At 41.4% G+C, this 15,591-nt stretch overlaps 1 protein-coding gene and 1 non-coding gene across 5 annotated transcripts in view; both read right to left on the reverse strand.

Annotated features, from left to right (window-relative positions):
* The window catches only part of HECTD1 (HECT domain E3 ubiquitin protein ligase 1), a 150,596-nt gene that overhangs the window by 82,741 nt on the left and 52,264 nt on the right, over window positions 1-15,591 (reverse strand). For 3 of the 4 annotated variants that reach the window (XM_040332852.1, XM_040332854.1, XM_040332855.1), the window contains exons 4-8: window positions 14,052-14,279; window positions 13,664-13,945; window positions 13,306-13,576; window positions 3,393-3,469; window positions 3,220-3,318 (exon numbers count right to left, since the gene is read on the reverse strand). In XM_040332852.1, coding sequence (XP_040188786.1) covers window positions 3,220-3,318; window positions 3,393-3,469; window positions 13,306-13,576; window positions 13,664-13,945; window positions 14,052-14,279 — 957 coding nt within the window. The remainder of the gene's footprint in view (window positions 1-3,219; window positions 3,319-3,392; window positions 3,470-13,305; window positions 13,577-13,663; window positions 13,946-14,051; window positions 14,280-15,591) is intronic. The other variant, XM_040332853.1, reaches the window with a different exon arrangement.
* Window positions 7,410-7,542, reverse strand: LOC120921470. The gene has a single exon (XR_005744889.1). It is a non-coding gene; the product is annotated as a small nucleolar RNA SNORA3/SNORA45 family (small nucleolar RNA).

Below are 15,591 nucleotides of genomic sequence, written 5' to 3' on the forward strand. Positions count from 1 at the left end.
TACTTGGTCCTTGTCCAAGAGGTCGTCCAATTCCCCTGAGGAAAGGACCTCCTCTTCTGAGGGTCCGCGCTCGGGCGACGGAGATCTATTCCGCTTACTGCCCCGCATAGCTGCGGCTATCATTTTACCCATGATTTTCTGCATCTCTTTTAAAGAGGTGAGTAATACCTCCTCCGTGACCATCTTAGGGTTGGACTGACCCGCGTCAGCTCCAACCCCAGATCCCGATGGCCCCAAGGCTCCCTGTGGGGAAAGCAGCGGCATAGCATTGTCCGAGACCTCAGACTCTCTGGGGGAATCCCCACCTCTTGTACCCTTGTTTTTTGATGCCATGGTACAATACCGAGGTACACCTGCTACTTATTGGTACCTGGGACTTATAAATAGTTAAATGCCCAAACACCTGTTTGGGGGATAAAAAATGCTTCCTCTCCCCTAGATGACACTTCTCTTTTTTTTTTTTTTTTTTTTTCAAAAAAAAAATCTTTTTTTTTCAAATCTAGGAAAGAAAAAACATTCTGTCCCCCTGAGTAGTATTGCAAGAAAAACTATGAGATGGAAAAGAAACAGCCTATTCCTAGGCTTGAAAACAGTCTTTCTGAAGACTGCAATATTCTTTCTGGCCACTGTGTGTCCTCGGCGCCCCATGCTTGCCGTTCTGGTCTTTCCTCCTCAGTTCCAAAGTATTGAATGAGCTATATGGAACAAACAAGGAAGGGCCGCCCCTTCCTTAAGCCACTGACCCGCCCTTCCCCCCCAGCAATCTCAAACAGGAAATGCCCCTCCCGACAGGGGGGGGGTGGGGTTGGGAGGAAGGGACCTCTCTGCTCCAGCAAACTGCAGCCATGAGGAGGTCAGCGTTTTGCCTGCTTTGCAGGCCGTGAGGAGGAAGACTGAATGGAGCATCGCCTGGAGGCTTGCAGGTAAGCACAGCTCTCTGACACACACATATATTTTTATATAACACAGGCCCCACTCAATGCTTTTCCAACACTACAAGGGAGGTCACATCTTATGGGGAATAATACATATAGAGCCATCCTATCTTTATGATATGTGACTAGTTTGCCAGATGCAGTGCATAACTTTAGGCATGTCCCCTGTGACCCCCCAGAAAAAACCTGCTAAGAACCAAGTTCCGCAAGTTTTCCCCTCACTTACCTGCTCCATGCCGCAGGACTTTGCCAAGCAAGAGGCCCAATCTTCCCCCATCTCGGTGGGGATGTCTAGACCTTCAGGCCCTGGGTTCCTATGAAGGATCCACTGTCCTGGGCCCATATAGCACTCTGGCAACAGAAACATTAGGCACCCAAAGGTTTCTAAGTTCTGGGCCCAGGGTCCAGCTCTCTAAAAAGAAAAGCATTATGGGCTATACCCCAAGGGTTTGGGGTCCGGTTACTGACCACTTTAGCGCTGAGGCTTTTTTGGACAGAACCGGTTAGCTCACCTAATCCCAAGGATGTGGAGGCAAGCTAAACCATGACTAACACCTAAGACACTGGCGGAAAAACTGAGGTACTCCTCCTATGGGAGGGGGTTATATAGGGAGGGGCATTTCCTGTTTGAGATTGCCAGTGTCTACACCTGAAGGTACTCCATATAACCCATATAGTAATGAATGCCGCTCTGTGTCCCGTGATGTACGATAAAGAAAATAATAAACTAGTGGAGTGGACTTCTAAGTGAAGAAGAAAGGGTCCATCATCTTGAGACACTAGCAAAAAAACTGAGTTACAGAAGAGCTGCCCAGGATGTCGTCCTCAAAAGCTTGTCAGTGTACAATCACCCGAAGGAACGAGCCAATAACCCATGGTGTATGAATAAGTTGCCTGTGTCCTGTGTATGGTACGATTAAGATATTGGGATTTCCCCTCATTTTGTATATAGGTATACAACATCTAAGAAAACAAAAAAGTTACACATCTAAAAACACACATAGCTTTTAATTTTCTACCCAATACAAGATAACAGGTTGGATTAGACTAGTAGGTAGGAGCTGTACCCCACCTTTCACTTCCTTTAGTTTAGGAGCAGCAGTGAATTACAGAACTCCATGAGCAACTTTGAAAAAAAAAAAAAAAAAAAAAAAAAGAATCCTTTTTAAATGTATTGAATATTAAATTGATTTTATCAAAGGCAAGGAAAAAAAATAAAGCAACAATACATCTCTGCAATACTTGCGCATTTCCCCAAGTCTTGTATCTTTAAAAATGCTCCCAACTTGCACTCTACCTGTACTACACCAAAATCCTAAGCAATGTTATCAGCCCTGCTGCCAGGTAATATCTGAACTATGGAACACCTCCCCCCTATGTTATGGAGATGAGGAGAGGTAGCAGTCCTAACATACTTTGTGTCCTAGGGTGAAAGTGCTGCTTCTTCCTAGATACAGCACAGTTACAAAGCATAGTTACCCTTGAACAGGAAGCATGTTACTGACAGTATCAGCAGGTGAAAATAAAGCCTTAAAGTAGAACTAAAGGCAATTTTTTTTTGGGGGGGGGGGGATAAAGTAAGGGAGGGTTATAGCCCCCATTGTTTTGTTTTTTTTGCAATCAGTTTACCATTGGGGAGATTTAGCTTCACCTCCTGTCCACGGGAGCCAAGAGGAAATCCCTGAAAATGAAAGGAACCCCTTGGGGACACACAGGAAATGAGAACTAGTCTCCCCCATTGGAATATTTCCCCACTTTGTTGGTGACAACCCAAAATTTTGGATTTTTTTACTTTCGATTTTAATGCTAATGTTAAAACAGGACAATTGGAGAGGATGAATCTCCCTAATAGGGGCACAAACTGCAATAAAAACGGTTTCTAAATCCTTGCCACTCTATCCAAAACTAAAGGAAACGTTTTGCCTTTAGTTATAACTTAAAAAAACACACACAACTAATGGAGCCACAAAATAGATGGACTGGAAAGCTGCAATATTTTACATTTTACCTCTAGGGTTTAGAGATATACGTAAATAAGTAAAATTATTTCCCTCCCATTATCTATGTGCTGCTGATCTCTGCAGATCATATTAGCAGTCAGTTTAGTGTCAGATCACAATGTCAAGCAAGAGGTCACATGCATTATGTGGATTTAATCTGCCCACTGAAACCTCCGGCTGCCCTGGAAGGCTTTTCTAAAGCCCTGTCACTCGACTGACCCAATTCCCTATGATGGGCTCAGCCTGGTGGGAAAGCTGTTTGTTTCATTTTGATAACTTCCTACCTTTGCCACCTGAGGTCGTCCAAAGCAAGCAGCATAATGTAGTGAAGATGACCTTTGCCCCCTATTCACATCTGCTCCTCGCTCACACAGAAACTCCACCTATGAATAGCATTCACAGAGTTACAACCAGCGGTATACTATAAGCTAACAACAACATTAAAGAAAATGCTCACCATCTCCTGAGTGCCAAAAGCAGAAGCCCAGTTCAGAAGGGTCTGGCCAACATCATCCATGAAATTTACTTCAAATGCTGACAGATAAAACAGAAAAAACAAAATTAGAAGCCGCAATGGGATTTTTTGTAATCATCATAAAGTTGGAGCTCATTGAGAGACACAAGAAGTCTTTTCCTTTCAGCTATACCATTACCTACAGAAGATTTGAACACCGGCAAAGAAAAAGACCATATGCAGCGCAGGGCAGTCCAAAAAACAGCCCACCTGCAGGAGGAGCAACATAGCAAAAACCGGTAGTAGGCCCAAGAAAAGTACAAAACAAAGCTAGGGACTATGTACAGTGCCTTGAAAAAGTATTCATACCCATTGACATTTTTGTCATGTTACAACCAAAATCGTAAATGTATTTTATTGGGGTTTTATGTGATAGGCCAACACAAAGTGGCACCTAGTTGTGAAGCAGAATTAAAATTAATGGTTTTAAATTTTTTTTTTTACAAATAAAAATGTGAAAAGTTTGGCGTGCATTTGTATTCAGCCAATACTTTGTAGAACCACCTTTCACTGCAACTACAGCTTTTTTGTGGATGTCTCTAACAGCTTTGCACATCTAGAGAGTGACATTTTTGCACATTCTTTTTTGCAAAATAGCTCAAGCTCTGTCAGATTTGATGGAGAGCGTCTGTGAACAGCAATTTTCAAGTCTTGCCACAGATTCTCAATTGGATTTAGGTCTGGACTTTGACTGGGCCATTCTAACACATGAATATGCTTTAATCTAAACAATTCCATTATAGCTCTGCCTGTATGTTTAGGGTCGTTTTCTTCTAAGATTGCCCTGTATTTGGCTCTATCCATCTTCCCATCAACTCTGACCAGCTTCCCTGTCCCTGCCTGCGTTGGTGCGTTCAGGGTTATGTGCAGTGTTAGTTTTCCGCCACACATAGTGTTTTACTTTTAGGCCAAAAAATATAATTTTGGTCTCAACTGACCAGAGCACCTTTTTCCACATGTTTGCTGTGTCCCTCACATGGCTTCTCACAAACTGCAAATAAGACTTCTTATGACTTTCTTTCTGCAATGGTATTCTTCTTGCCACTCGTTCATAAAAGGACAGATTTGTGGAGTGTACAACCAATAGTTGTCCTGTGGACAGAATCTCACCTGAGCTGTGGATCTCTGCAGCTCCCCCAGAGTAACCATATGCCTCTTCGATTAATCCTCTCCTTGCATGGCCTGTCAGTTTAGGTGGACGGCCATATCTTGTTAGGTTTGTTGTGCCAGTTGTTCCATTTTTGGATGCTGGATTGAACAGTTCTCTGTGAGATGTTCAAAGCTTGGGATATTTTTTTTAATAACCTAACCCTGCTTTAAACTTCACCACAACTTTATTTTCCTCGTCTGTCTGGTGTGTTCCTTGGACTTCATGATGCTGTTTGTTCACCAAGGTTCTCTAACAAACCTGAGGGCTTCACAGAACAGCTGTATTTATATTCAGATTCAATTACACACAGGTTGACTCTATTTACCAATTGGGCAACTTCCAAAGGCCATTGATTCCACTAGATTTTAGTTAGGGGTATCAGAGTAAAGGGGGCTGAATAAAAATGCACACTACACTTTTCAGATACGTATTTGTAAAAAAAAAAAAAAAAAAAAAAAAAAAAAACTTTAAAAAACAACATTTATCATTTCCCTTCCTCTTTACAATTATGTAGCACTTTGTGTTGGTCTATCACAAAAAATCCCAACATACATTTATGTTTTTAGTTGTAACATGACAAGAAGTGGAACATTTCAAGGGGTATGTATACTTTTTAAAAGGTACTGAATATGAAAAAAAATGCACTTAGTGCAAATAAGTGAACCATAAAAATCAGAAAATTAAAAATGATGATAATATATTAGGGCAGCTGCAGTCACTAATATTCGAATACAGGAATATCAACAGGCGCAAAATTGCAATGGGTTGCACTGTCCCCTCAATCAATATCCCATAAAATATGAATAAATAGTGCAAACATCCACATGAAAACACAATAATTGAACAAAGCTAAACATACAACAGTAAAATCAGCTACTGTGAAGAAAAATTTGAAGTGAAGACCATTCATTAGTAAAGGAACATATATAGTCCATGAAAGTCTGTGAAAAATGTGTGCGACAACACACAGGAGTAGCATTTCTCTTCTGTGCAAGTGCTTCAGTGCTTAACCATCAACACATGAATACACCGTTTACCAGAGGTAAAGGCCTCAGAAATTAAAGAGGTCTGATAGTGCCTATCCTATATTCCAGTATTTCCAACTGTAGTCAGATTAGAACATTCTTTGTCCCTCAAGATCATATCCATTAAACAGGAGAGAACAGAAAAGACCTCTCACAGCATAGTATAAAGCAACTAGAGATGCACTAAAATTTTCGGCAGCCGAAACAGGGCGGCAGTGGGTAAACCAGAGTGAAAAGCAAAACAATGTGGAGAAGCAGCTGGGAGTTTCAGACTTGTTGATCACGTGAAACACTGACGCTGTTATGGGCGTGGCTACCAGTTTCAGGACTGTACACATCCTTTTGTCAAACCTATGTTTCATAGGAAAGGAGGCATATATAGAGAGCACCAAGCAGCGGATCGGCTTGGACCAGGAACATGAATGAGTGGCATTTAGAAAAGATGCACAAACTGCATGTAATATCTCAGGTAGAAGATACGAAAAAACAAACCTAAAAAGCCAAAGCAAAAATCCACTTGCCGAGGTAACAGAAAGTGTGTGTATATACATACTCTTTTTGTTTTGTTTTTTTAAACAAAAATCCACAACATAAATAGGTAAATAAGTACCGGTAAACATAAAATGTATGTGTATGTATCGTAATGTACACTGATTGGACAGGGATATACAATGTAATACTGACATAAAATCTGACACATAAGTTGGACTTGATGGACTTGTGTCTTTTTTCAACCTTGCCAACTATGCAACCCTTAATAAAAGTTAATGTGTACAAATTATATATATGTGTATATATATTTTTAAACGTACTAACCTAAAACATAAAATATATGGAACTGAACAATAAAACTGATAAAAAATGATGTCAAATATATGGAATCTGACAAAAAATTATAACACAATATGGAAGTGTATGAAAAATACTGGATCCCTATTAGATAACTGTATTGACTTCTATTTCCCAGATGGCACCAATGTATTGAGAAAAATATTCTAAGTCTCCCGCTCAAAAAAGTATTTTGAAATATTCAACCTTGGAGCAATTGTTGGGCATCTTCTAAATAATCGACACCTGTAGAATTATGGTGTACTGCCTTCAGAACACTTACAGTACTGCCTTGCTCAATGGCACAGCGATGCTAGCCAAATCTGGCTTACAATGTTCTAATAATTTAACCCACACACAACAAGCCACATGGGCACATAAGGCAATATATCACAAATTTGGTGAGGTAAAAAAAAAAAAAAAAAAAAGTGAAAATTAAAAATACTTTGCATGAATACCATTTGCTCTAAAATTTGTTTTGTCATGGTCTACAAATTTGAATGTATGATGTCTGTGCCTTCTTTTTTATTTATTTTTTGCTTTCCTCTCCTTTATACACACACACACACACAAACAATATATATATATATATATATATATATATATATATATATATATATACATACATACATACACACACATTATAAATACACTATATATATATATATAATGTATATATATATAATGTGTGTGTGTGTGTGTGTGTATGTGTGTATATATATATATATATATATATATATATATATATATATATATATATATATATATATATATATATATATATATACACATACATACATACATACATACATACACACACACACACATTTAACATTTTGCTGCTTCTACAAAACAGTAAAACAAGGGCTGTTACTGCACATCGGGCACCGCAGCAGTTACAAGCAGAACCAATTTCCGCACATCATTCCTCCCCATACAGAACAGCCCAGCAGCGGCTGATGTTGCAGTACCGTTGTCTGGTTAAGCTACAATGGAGAACCGACCAGAGACTAAAGATCAGCCATTACTCTTCGAGAACTCTAGCACACCAAGGCCACTAGAAGTGCATAGGTGTGACTCTAGTCTCGGCGGTGTGTGTGTGTGTGTGTTTTTCACACTGGAGCATACCCACCAAATTACTGAAAAAAATTCCCCGAAGCAAGCAGAGTTTTAAATAGTTTTTTTGAGGTTGTTGGGAGCTAGGGGGAAAAAAACAAGCTTCGGCCCTTTTCACATAGGTGCTCTGATCAGGTCTGCCTGTCAGTTTTTCAGGTGGACCTGATCGGACACTCCATTCACTTCAATGGACTAAAACAAATATCCAGGCGCATAGACAAAATCCCAAGTAAATAAAAAATGAATAGAGCTGTGGCTGCTGCCGTCCTGATCTCATAGACCGATGAGATGGAAGCAAACTGGGGAAAGAACAGCGCTCAACAACAGACAAAAAATAATAATCCTCAGGTACAGTCAGTAACACTTTATTCCATTAGAAGTGAAGATAAACACCAGAGCACACAGCAGTCTGAAGACAGTCATTCAGAGACCTGGGTGGAGGCTGGAGCCACAGATGTTACAGGGGCTCATGAGGGAAAATGCTGAGCAGGAGATACAGGAGTGTCACTGGCAGAGGGGCCCGACCCAAACTGTAGGGCAAGGGGTCCAGTGAAAAGGGAGCCACAACCGTAGCTACGGGAACTCTGGGGACATGTAACCAATGGCTGTGTGGACTGCGTCCGATGCCCGGAAGTGACATCACAGCCTGGCGGAAGTCAAACAAGAGGATCCAGAAACTATGGGCAAAGCCCTGCTGCTGAGACAGATTCAAAGCAGCTGATGCCAGAAAAGCAAAGAGGACCACACACTGCTGACAGGAGGAACTACATGTTTTCAGGGTCACGCTCCTTCTTCAGGTTTTCAGTCTGGTCGTCAAGAAGTGGAGGATTAAATAGGAAAAACAGGAAGAGAGGGAGCAGGCAGGAAAGGGGCTGAGCACCCTTGTCATCCATGAAGCTCCACCGTCACATATAAACAATATAATCACCCAGTACTCAAATATATATTCAAATATGTATATATCCAAGAATAAAAAAAAAAAAATGTTTTTAAAAACGGGAAAAAAATTAAATCAGCGGAGCGATTCCCCGCTGAGAAAAACCGAGTACGCCGGGCAGAAAGCACACATGAAAGGACTATAAATATTACGTGTTCGACGGTAGGCAAATTTTTGTGTTTTGAGAAAAATGGACCCTAGTATTGGGTCTTGTAAAAGGATACTCCAAAGTTCAGATCACCGTAGAGGTTTTTGTTTTAACAGACAGAACTAAATATGTATCAAAAGGCCTTTTTCTCAAAATTTTTGTTTAATAATGTTGCTCTGCTCTACGTAGTCTGTATCAAGAGTGCAGTTTTTTACAGAGCTGATGGAATCAGCTTTTGAAGAAGCTTTGCTTTCACCTAGGGTGGCGGCAACTACTGGAGTGCATAGAATTTGAGTATAGCCTCAGATTGGATTAATTAGATTGAAAATAAAATGTACCATCATCCGAAATTAATTAGGAAAAAGAGGGGGACCAGGAATAGAGGGGTAGCGGCTGCTAGTACCGCAGGCTCACACAAACTATTACCCAGACAAAAAATGTGTATCAATGGACTTCACTACTGGAATGAATATAGCAATTCCCCTGCTGTCGACAAAATGGTTTTTAGAAATAATTTGGGACACTGGGGAAACTATTTCTAGGTTCAAGAAAACGAGAAAAAACATCAACCACATGCATGATGGATAACCCAATACTAATGGTGTTGAGATATTCATTATTATATTGATATCTCTCTCTATCTATCTAAATAATTCAGCTTAAATGGGTGGAATCACAGATGTAAAAAAGGTAGCTTTTGTACCAGTGGTTGAAGAAAGAAATCAAAATATTGGATCCATTAGTGAAACTACCCATAGAGGCTACTATAAGGCCCGGTTCACGCGAGTTCATAACGAATGTAATGCATCAAAAATATTCTAAATTCGCATGTCATCTATAAAGTCATTGTTTTCAATGACAGACGTTCACACACATGTGTTGTGATTCTTCTACGAATGCGATGCGATAAAAAAAGGGGGGAGTTAACAGCATTGCGTTGCGAATTTAGTCTCCATAGACATCAATGTAAATCGTTCTGGAATCGCAATGATGGTTCACATATGTGCGAATTCCACCACAATACTCTCCACAAAAACCAGGAAGTTAACACTTTTTTTTATTTTTAATTATGATTCCATTGGCTGGAACATCAATCGCAGCTATGTCCAACTCCTGGAATTTGCGGTAAATTCGCACCTCAAACAGGACAAAAAAAAAATGAACAAATTCGCAGCACTGCAGTGTGAACTGAGCCTTAGTCTGCCTGGAGGGTTCAGCAGGTTTTTATGTACTTTCAGTGGATAATAAAAAATGGTGCCTTCTCTCAGAAAATATGCTGATCCTATTTATTAGGTGATCTTAGCTCTCATACAAAATCTTCAAGCTAGTCTCTAGTCCAGTCATCTGCAGGAGGCTTACCAGACAATAACAGTTGGACCTCTATCATGTAGTCAGATTTGTTCAGTACCAAAAGTGGGTAGGATTGAATATAGATTGGGGTCTGAAATGAGTGTGTTGAATGGGCAGAGTACGATGGGTCAAAATTTCAGGCTTTCACCAATTTTACCATTCTCCCACAGGTGTTCCTTCAACACACTAAGAGTAGCAATGTCTTGTCAATCAATGATATTTGTGATAGTGGTGTCTGTAAGACCCCTTTCACACTGAGGGCGTATTTCAGGCACTATAGCGTTAAAAATAGTACCTGCAATCCGCCCTCAAACTGATGCTCTATCATCTCCAATGTGAAAGCCTGAGGGTTTTCACACTGGAGCGTTGCGCTAGCAGGATGGTAAAAAAAAAAAAAAAAAAAAAAAAAAAAAAAGTTGTGCTAGCTGCATCTTTAAAGCTGTGTGTTTACAGCTCCTTCACCGCTGCTGCCCATTGAAAGCAATGGGACAGGGAGGCAATACCGCCCGCAATGCGCTGCTGCTACCGGGCTTTCACAGATGTCCTCTTTTCTGGGTCCTCTGGTCTCAAGGGGGAGACTGGCATTCGATCCGGCGGTTGCACTGGCTTACAATAGAATCACCTATATGGACAGTAGACAGGAAGTGACAAGCATTCCAGTCACTTTCAGTTTCCCCAGATGTAAACAGTGCCATTTTCAAATAGTGAAAGGAAAGGAAGTGCAGAGTCTGCGCAACGATCAACACAGAGAATGATATCAGTACTCTATCAGCATTGCTGTAAGGCAGATAATGGGATTTTTTTTATGCCTTACACAGGACTTGGTGCCCCAAGATCACTTCCGGACCTGCCCTGTAATGTCCAATCCAGCAGGGTCCAGCTGCAACACTGCAAAGGCTAGGCTGAGAAAAGGTCAGCCCGAATAGCTGCATTGAAGAGACCAGCTGGAACGGTAGTGGAGAGAAGAGTTCTCACTGAAGAAACATAAATTATGCTAGTCAAAATAAGTTATGTTTTTTCCCCCAGCAGAACTGAGGAAAAGACACCCATCCTCCTAGGGCACAAAAAAATAAAAATAAAAAAAAAAACTGAAAAATCTGGTGGTTGGAGAGGTTTTCCTTGGCTGGCCTAACGTGTGTCTGCCAATGCCATGCATGAGGCAGTATAAAGGAAGAGAAAAAAGACTGTGTCCCTCAAAGAGAAAGAAAGAAAATACATTTATGGTCACTCAAAGTGTATGCAAAGCCAACAAAATCCTGTCCCATAGACACAACAGAAAAAATAACTTCTACAAAAGGAAGGGGAAGATCCCCTTTGACCCAATAGCACACTTGCAATCTTATAACTGGTGAAAACACGGCAGTAAGAGGATCGCTACTACAGGGACAACACTGATCCGCTTTTCCAACTTCAGTAGAAAGGCCACTCCCTCTCTGCCAAAAAGCTGCCTTAGCTGTAACTTCCATATCTTGGAGTACAGGACACAGGCAACTTATTCATAACCCATGGTAAATAAATAAAGTGGAACTTTAGTCAGAAAATTAAGTCTTGCTAGATCACTTCAGGCTGGCCACTTCTGCAGGTATAGCTATGTAAAACATTAAAAATTAATTGTCTATACTGTTTAAAACCCAGTAATATACTGTCTCACCCTGTTCTGCACATGCTCAGTTGCTCTCCATTTTTAGGCACTGCTAAGTTTGTAGAGGCCGATCTGCTGACAGCCTTAAAGCGGAATTAAACCCTCCTATCCTTTACCACCAAGGAAGCTGCTTCTGTTTGATCTGCAAATGTCATGGTGCTGCACATGTAATCAGTTATCACACCAGCCAATTGATGGTTTAACATTTTGGTTGATGACACAATCAAATGTGACAGTTTGCACTTCCAACATTCAAGGAATGTAACTTTTTTGAAACGGTTAATCAATGAGTTCAGTTCTGCTTCACGATTTACTGCTTGGGCTCTGGTCTTCAGAAAAATGACAGCCTCCAGCAAGAAAAAGGAGCAAAGCTGGAGGTAATTTACAGCACACACAAATTTTCGTAGCATAATTAATAAAGTAGAATGTATGTTCCTTGCTAAAGAACATCATTTTTATTCAAGTTGTTATGGGTAAAGTTGCCTTTGACCTGCATTGCACACTTAAAGCGGTGGTTCACCCTCCATAATAACTTTTTAGCATAAAATTCGGCATAGTAGCGCGAGCTACAGTATGCCTGTCTTTATTTTTTTATCCCCGTACTCACTGTGCACTCGTAGATACAAGATTACGACTCCCCGCGGGGAATGGGCGTTCCTATGGAGAGGGAAGGTGATTGACGGCCGGCTCTGGCACGTCACGCTCCCCGAAGACAGCCGGAACAGGTCTCGGCTCCTCTTCACGGCACTATACGGCGCCTGCGCACAGACTATGCGCAGGCGCCGTGAAGCGCTAAGTCCTATTTTGACTATTTCCGGAGAAGCGTGACGTGCCAGAGCCGGCCGTCAATCCCCTTCTCTCTCCATAGAAACGCCCATTCCCCGCTGGGAGTCGTAATCTTGTATCTACGATTGCACAGTGAGTACGGGGATAAAAAAATAAAGACAGGCATACTGTAGCTCGCGCTACTATGCCTCATTTTATGCTAGAGGGGGAAAACCCCCGCTTTAAGATATAGCAACGCTTCACTCATCGAGCCGGTGAAGGTGTAACACATGCAAGCAGGTGAGACTTTTGCCTCCCTGAGGTGTACTCTATTAGGCAGCAACAGGATTGCAAGTGGCAGCCTTAGACAGCCATCAATTAGGAAAGGAAAAAAAAAGGTGTCCCCATTTGGATATTTCTCCTCACCTCCAATTCTTGTGTTAACGCAACGACAAATTTTGAATTGCCCTTTACTTTCAGTACAAGAAACAATAGTCACCAACACAAATAGAAAGGAAGAATCTCTCCAGTGGGTGTGCATACAGGCAGCAATAAACCTTACAGGATGTTTATACACTTCCTCAATGTATCCTAAACTAAACTATGTTTTTACTTTACATAGGTGTTAAAGTTAACCTATTTTCAGTGGCCAAATGTATGCTTTTTTCATTTTGGATAGAGCATAGGAAAGGTTAAATCCTATCTTTTTTTTTTATCCGTGTTCCACTGGGGAGTTTTCGCTTTCTATAAGTACTAGAGAAATTGAAAGAAAATCTCGCAGAACAGTTGTCACAGAACCCCATTTGTAGTTTTCTCCTCTATTCATTAGCTGGTGACAACATACAGTACTTATATTACACACACCTTTTCCACTAGTTGTCAAGTATTTAAATACCTCCAGTGTCGATGGCATCTATTAGCGCATCTGTATCCTTACTACGTATGCAGTCAATCAGTTGGCGGTGGGATCTCTCTCCTGAGCTGTCTAGTCTTCTAAGCCCTGGGATACGACCAGTAGAGCCAGCAGCCGATTTAGGCAAAGCTTTACGGCCTTCAAACAGAAGCACCAACAACAAGTCTACAAGACGCATTGTGTCCAGCACACACCTCTCATCTCCTTGCAGAGCGCTCTCCATAGAGTCCAATAACTCTGCACGAAGCAAATCCTGTTGGGAAAAATTGGCATATGTAACAGAGATGTAAACTGTACTTAAGCAGAACTAACAAACTACAAGATTCTTAGAGCAACATACATGTGTTACTACAGGAGATCCACGGCACAGCGTAGAAAGCAGACTGACAATTGTGGAGACCTGGTTGCTAATTTTGGAGTCTCCTGAAGTTGAAGGACCACCACTGGTGCCACGCCCTGGTTTGCAGGCTGAAGAAGGACCAGAAACTATTCCTCCTGCTGCTGCCATACGAGATAACAATTCTTCGGTAAGTCCATGTTGTGCTAGTGGTGCAGGGTCCACACCTCGTCGTGTAAACCTATCAGCTAGTGAGGCAAAACAACGCAGGGCTCCATCTGAAACCTAAAGGAAAAAATTGAAATATCACGGAAAGTCTCCCATTATCTACGCAGATCTTCAAAACAAGATTTTATAATCGTACCAATCTGAATATAAATTATTTCCTCACCTGGTGGTCCTCATGCTTCAACAGGCTTGACAGGGATTCAACACAAGTTTCCAAAGAAGTATCCTGCGGCTCCATCTTGCCACACAGCCGTGATACCACCGACATAGCGGAGTGCAGAGTATCCTTGTGAACTAGATGACCACTGTCTCGAATGAAAGTGAGGACACAATTCAGACCGCCTGCTTCAAACACTGCCCCTGATTCACGTGTACAGATTAACTCCAGCACCTGACAGAAAGACATAATATTATTTTTCAAAATATCCAAATTCAAAGTATAACCAAAAAGGAAAAACTTTTTTTTTTTTTTTTAGCTTTGAATAGAGTAAGGGAGGGTTATAAACCACCATACATTTTTTTTTTCGCCATCTGTGTCCCATTGGGGACATTTCCCCAACGTCAAAACTATGGGCCAGATTCAGGTAGGAGATACGACGGCGTATCTCCAGATACGCCGTCGTATCTCTGAGTGTGAGGCGTCGTATCTTGGCGCCTGATTCAAAGAATCAGATACGCCAGAATTTCACTAAGATACGACCAGCGTAAGTCTCCTACACCGTCGTAGCTTAACTGCATATTTACGCTGGCCGCTAGGGGCGTGTACGCCGATTTACGCCTAGAATATGTAAATCAGCTAGATACGCCTATTCACGAACGTACGCCCGTTCGTCGCAGTACAGATACGCCGTTTACGTTAGGCTTTTTCCGGCGTAAAGTTACCCCTGCTATATGAGGCGCAGCCAATGTTAAGTATGGACGTCGGACCAGCGTCAAATTTTCCGTTGATTACGTCGTTTGCGTAACTCGTTCGCGAATAGGGCTGTGCATCATTTACGTTCACGTCGAAAGCATTGGCTTATTGCGGGTTAATTTGGAGCATGCGCACTGGGATACTTTCACGGACGGCGCATGCGCCGTTCGGAAAAGGCGTCATTTACGTGAGGTCACAATAAATTAACATAAAACACGCCCACATCTTCCACATTTGAATTAGGTGGGCTTACGCCGGCCTATTTACGCTACGCAACTTTGCTTTGTGAATACCTGTCAAAGTTGCAGAGGCGTAGCGTAAATAGGATATGTTACGCCCGCACACAAATACGCGCTCCCTATATGAATCTACCCCAATGTCTTGAAGTTAAGAATCCCTTAGCCACTAACATAAGTCCTGGTGATGTTTAAAAAAAAAAAAAAAAAAAAAGAGAAGCATTACTCTAGTAAATCTAGTATAGGTAGACTCTTATAAACAGAGACAAAAATTACCCAAGTATATCTGTATATTTGCCTAAAATTAGACACAGACTGTGGGGTTGATTTACCAAAACTGCCAAGTGCAAAATCTGGTCCAGCTCTACATAGAACCCAAGTCTAGATGAAGAGCCCATTTCCCATTATCCAGGTGGAGGTAGCTGAGATGAGATAGACTTCCCAGCTTTCTACTTCTGAGATGTGGATTGCAGAGATAGCTGGACAATGAGTTTCTTTCCATAAGGTTATCGGACTGCTTTTTTAAAGGCTGCATAGCTCCTGGTGCCCACTCC

This window comes from Rana temporaria, chromosome 13 (genome assembly GCF_905171775.1).
Source record: "Rana temporaria chromosome 13, aRanTem1.1, whole genome shotgun sequence".
In the NCBI taxonomy this organism is placed as follows: domain Eukaryota; kingdom Metazoa; phylum Chordata; class Amphibia; order Anura; family Ranidae; genus Rana; species Rana temporaria.